The sequence below is a fragment of the Oryctolagus cuniculus genome, chromosome 5 (genome assembly GCF_964237555.1).
Source record: "Oryctolagus cuniculus chromosome 5, mOryCun1.1, whole genome shotgun sequence".
Taxonomy (NCBI): domain Eukaryota; kingdom Metazoa; phylum Chordata; class Mammalia; order Lagomorpha; family Leporidae; genus Oryctolagus; species Oryctolagus cuniculus.
The window spans coordinates 50,344,311-50,349,849 of NC_091436.1; the positions used below are offsets into that span (position 1 = coordinate 50,344,311).

At 39.7% G+C, this 5,539-nt stretch overlaps 1 protein-coding gene across 1 annotated transcript; it reads left to right on the forward strand.

Moving 5' to 3' along the window:
• Positions 1 to 717: 717 nt before the first annotated feature.
• Positions 718 to 2,046, forward strand: LOC100341105 (membrane cofactor protein). Its single transcript, XM_002714931.5, has one exon. It carries the CDS (start codon positions 718 to 720, stop codon positions 2,044 to 2,046), a length of 1,329 nt encoding a protein of 442 aa, XP_002714977.3.
• The last annotated feature ends 3,493 nt before the right edge of the window (positions 2,047 to 5,539 follow it).

The window sequence follows — 5,539 nt, forward strand, 5'->3', positions numbered from 1 at the left end:
TTTAGATGCTGGCAATGCCCTTCCCTGACACTTTTGGTCACTGCAATATACAACTTTCACCCTATTGACAATTTTACACCTCAAGTGTACCTTCTCCTTATGCTATTCTGCAACAAGGAAGCTTTTCCTTAAGCATGAGAGAGTTGGTAAACATGGCGACACCTCTAAAGAAAGCCAATGCTGATAAATGTACTAGGGCTATTCTGAGTGAATTGTACATGGTTTTCCAAAGGGACTTTGTGAGATTCGTATTCTATGCCCCGACCCAAAGACAGCCTACTTACAGAAACATCTGTTAGAGCCTTCTGTTATTTTCTTATCTCATTTTTTTCTGTTAATTTGGGCATCCTGGGACGTTTCAAATGACTCCTTGCTCATGAAAAAAAAAAAAAAAAAAAAAAAAAACTGGAAGATTCTGGGCATTGATGTTTAAGAAAAAACCTGTAAATACTGGACAGGGATATTCTTGTGCACAGAAAGTTATTACTTTTAGTCAAGAGACCCAAATCTATCAGCGCTACCTTAATGCTGACAACTTAAACCAACACCTAAAACATGCTAACCTGAGTCACCTAGGCCACGCCTACCTGTCATTTGACCCTTGACACTTGGCAAGTGTGGGGATTGTTGCGTCTGATCAGCGCACTCACAAAGCACTCCCATTGTACTGGCCAAGTACTTGATTGGCCCTCAGGTTTTCCGCCTTTCTCCAGGAAAATGGCAGCTTCTTCCGCACCGCCCAAGGCACCACCTCACCACTGCCAGGGTCCCTCTGCTTCCCCTGCTTCCCCGTGGGTTCTCGGGATTCTCCTGCTGACCCTGGTGTTCCTGCCATCTACCTCCTCTAACACCTGTGGTGAGCCACCAAGATTTCAAAGTATGAGGGCCACAGGTAGCCTTAAATCGTCCTATAATGTGGGGGAGCGAGTGGAATATGAGTGTAGGCTAGGATACAGTCACCGGCGGCCTCTGCCCAAATTTATTACTTGTCAAGAGAATCAACAATGGTCACAGATCTCAAATGATACTTGCTATAAAAAATCATGTCCACGTCAACCTGAACCCCCAAATAGTCAAGTTAACGTCGTAAATGGAAGCTATGAATACGGGAACCAGATTGAATATGTGTGTAATGAGGGTTATCACTTAATTGGTGAACGTATTCTGTATTGCCAAGTCAGTGATACAGGTATGCAATGGAGTGGCAGTCCTCCACGATGTGAAAGGATTATGTGTACACCACCTCCAAACATACCAAATGGAGCACATTCTGGCTTTGGCAAGGAAGTGTTTGAATATCAAGCAGCCATAACTTACACGTGCAATCGGGCGTCTGGATCAGATGAATTTTCACTTATTGGAGAGAGTCAGCTGTATTGTGTTGGGCCTGGAAAATGGAGTAGTGACCCTCCTCAGTGTAAAGTGGTCAAATGCCCATTCCCAGCACTCACAAATGGAAAGCAGGTGTCAGGATTTGGGACAAAATTTTACTATAAGGCAAATATTATGTTTGCGTGCAACCAGGGATTTTACCTTCAGGGCAGCGCGATAGTTACCTGTGCTGAGAATGGTACTTGGCAACCCCCTATTCCATCATGTCTTCAAGGACAGCCGCCTTCCAATACAAAAGCTCCAACTGCGAGTTCTTCAGCTCCAAAGCCTCCAAATGTGAATCCTGCAGTGACACCTGGTAAAAATTCTAGACCTTCAGCAGCCCCGAAGCCTCCAAATGTAGCTTCTTCAGCGTCACAGCCTCCAAATTTAACACCTTCAGCGTCACAGCCTCCAAATGTAACTCCTGCAGCCCCACAGCCTCCAAAAGTAACTCCGGCAGCGCCACAGCCTCCAAATTTGGCTCCGTCAGTATCAAGGCCACCAAAATCGCGGCCTTCGGTGTCGATGCCTTCAGGGCCGGCTCCTTCCAGTGCAAGACCTCGAATCTCCAGTATCTTTCAGTATACAAGTCTCAGTGAAGGACCATTTGATCTCAGAGATATACTTGGATGGATCGTTGTTTTGATTACTACTGTGCCGGGATTGTTGTAAATGGTGTCTGCCTGTGCAAATATTCCCAAAGCAAGAAAAAATAGAAATCAACTTAGAGTGGAATTATCACTTACCAGAAAAAATCAAACCCACCTGCAGGTAAAATTAAAGGATTTCAACAACTAGTTCACAATTTTATGTTTTGAATTTTATTAAAATCCTCAAATCTGCAATAGTTGTTCTCTAGTTTTTGCTGTTGTGAGTGAAACTATTAAGTCATAATGCTAGCATTATAATATATCTTGAATAGTGTCATCATTATTCAGTAATTTTTTGAAATATATATGAATTTGCATATGAATATATTTCCTATTTTGTCTTTTTTTTTTTTTTTTTTTTGACTGGCAGAGTGGACAGTGAGAGAGAGAGACAGAGAGAAAGATCTTCCTTTTGCCGTTGGTTCACCCTCCAATGGCCGCCGCGGCCAGAGCGCTGCGGCCGGCACATTGCACCTATCTGATGGCAGGAACCAGGTGCTTCTCCTGGTCTCCCATGGGGTGCAGGGCCCAAGTACTTGGGCCATCCTCCACTGCACTCCCTGGCCACAGCAGAGAGCTGGCCTGGAAGAGGGGCAACCGGGACAGAATCCGGCGCCCCGACCGGGACTAGAACCCGGTGTGCCGGCACCGCAAGGTGGAGGATTAGCATGCTGAGCTGCACGCTGGCCTCCTATTTTGTCTTAATTGACATTTCATTGCTAGTCCAACTCAACAAGAATCCAGAGTAACATTAAGTTGAGGGAATGATTTCTTTAATTTGAAAATTTAAAGTAATACAGTTCAAAATGAAATTACATTTCATTTATAAAGAAAGTTATTTTGAAATATGTTTGGATTTAAAAATTAGTGTCAATTATGAACATGAATTATTTACCAATTTTGACATGTATCTTACATAATGTTTAATGCATAGAGCTTTAAAGCTATAGACAGATATGGATGCATATTCATATGTAATTGTTTACATACAAAAACAAATACATATACACAGACATACACAAACACATGCAAGTACATAGAAATACAAGGATACCTCATACAGTCCTCCTTTTCAATCACTGACAAGGCCACAGGAACTATATGTGTGTCAGAAATATTATTTGAACAAAGGAAAGGCCAATCCCTTACCTTTCTCATAATTCATGAAGGCTACAATATTTCGTTTGGCCGCAATAATGTAACATTTTTCACCTGGTAGAATTAATTGATGCAGACAGGAGAGAGAAATCAAAATGGAAATAGAGAAAGAATGAAGAGAAAAGAGAAAAAGATTCCCAGTATGCAAATTCAATAGTTTTCTAAAGCATAGCAGCAATTAAAATGTGTTTCTATGCTCTTTGATATTGTGGGATGAATTTTCTCACATCTGTCCTCAGTCATCCTGGAAATGGCACCAGATTTTTAAAGAACCTGAGATATTTTAATTCTTAATGGAGAGTACATGCCTCCTATTGGGAATCAAGAGTTATGAAGATAGACATTACTAAAGGACTACCCACCTTCCTCAAGTATCATGTCGATATTATTCACTTTTTCCTCTGCCTTGGAGATCTATTTCTGTGTCACTGAGGAACAATAACATTTGTTTTGGAAAAGCATGTATACATTTTTGAATATTACTTTTTCATAAGCATTAGATGACTGGACTTTACATAAATGATGTTACACTTTTAAAAGAGGGGAGTTGTTCCACAATAAGAATATTGTCCTCCTATTTACATTGTTGACAATTCTGTGTATGTTTTCATTATTGTATTCAGTACATAACTCAAAGCCAAGGGCCCACTTAAGTTCACATTAAAACAAAATATTTCTAGAGAAATTTTATGAAATAACAATGCTATGGCAAAATAATTTTTAATGAGTTACTGATACCTGTGCTTTTTACATACACCTTCTATAGAACACCATATTACCCAGCTATCCCACTACAGGAAAAGAAATCAGCATATGAAAGAATCATCCATACACCCATGTTTGCAGCACCTCAACACACAATATCCAAGATGTGAAATCAACCCAGATGTTCATCAACTGATGACTTTATAAAGAAATTGTGGTATATATACACAATGGAATAGTATTTAGTCCTTAAAAAAAGAAATTTGTAAACTGCAAAAAATGGATGTGAGTAGGCACCATTATGCTTAGTATAAAAAGCCAGTGCTCAAAAGAGAAATATCAGGTTTTCAAGATTTAGGGTAACTAATATAAGGAGTACAGAAACCTGGAATATATAACAAGCAAAATTGAAATTTTGAGATTTGATTATTGTTTATAGCCTTTGTCTATACTCTTGAGGAACAATGATTTTTCTATTTACTACTCGTTGAATCTTTTTTAGTGTAGGGTTAAGCTTGTGATTATAATGTAAATTGAAAATATATCATTGTAAAAAAGAAAAAAAGGATTTTGGAGGGTAAGAGTGAGGTAAGCAGGTTGGGGTGGGAAATATCATTGTGCTTAAAATTGTACATATGAAATATATTAAATTTTTCCCTTAAACAAAAATAATAAAAATAAATAATAAAGAAATTTTGTAAAAAGAAATCCTTGTTGTATAGCTAAAAATATGGTATGTTTATGAATTAAGTAAGGGAAATGTGTTAGATAAATCTTGCTTCTAAGGCTTACAAAATGACTACTACCTAAAGACTGAAACATCAATTTTCAAAGCTAGTATATTTCAGCGGGCAGGAATCCAGTGATTATCCATAGAATATTTTGGCACAAAGGAACGTAAGGTGCAAATGAGAGATGAATACTCTAAGAAGAGAAGAGAATAAAGGGCGATAAAGAACACATGATAATCTTAGAGATGGCCAGAGTCATGGAGAACAGTAATTGCAATCTGACACTGCATGCGTAAGCACACGTCATTCAGGTTGCTTGTTTTTCCAAATCATTCCAAATTGTTTCTAATCATAGTCCATACTACATGTCTCTTTGTTTAGGGTTAAAAGTCCCCCCAGTGATGTAAACAGTTGCATCGATTATTGTTTCCCTTTACAAAGCTACTTCAGTTTTTGTCATCTCTTCTGGAAATATTCCTAGCAGTATTAAGAACTATTTTTTAAAGATTTATTTAGCTACTTAAAAGTCAGTGTTACACAGAGAGAAGGAGATGTAGAGAGAAAGAGAGTGGTCTTCCATCCTCCGGTTCACTCCCCAATTGGCTGCAACTGCTGGAGCTGTGCCGATCCAAAACCAGGAGCCAGGAGCTTCTTCCAGGTCTCCCACGCAGGTGCAGAGGCCCAAGGACTTGGGCCATCTTCTATTGCTTTCCCAGGCCACAGCAGAGAGCTGGATAGGAAGTGGAGCAGCCGGGACACCAACCCGTGCCCATATGGGATTCCAGCACCGCAGGCGGCAGCTTTACCCGCTATGCCACAGTACCAGCCCAAGAACGATATTTTTAGACATTTGTTTATTTATTTAAAAGGTGGAGTTACAGAGAGACAGAGCCAGAGGTGGAGAGAAGAAGTCTTCCATGC

What these genes read in the sequence shown, in the direction of transcription:
- LOC100341105 (XM_002714931.5), top strand. Translation starts at nt 718, where the DNA reads ATGGCAGCTTCTTCCGCACCGCCCAAGGCACCACCTCACCACTGCCAG.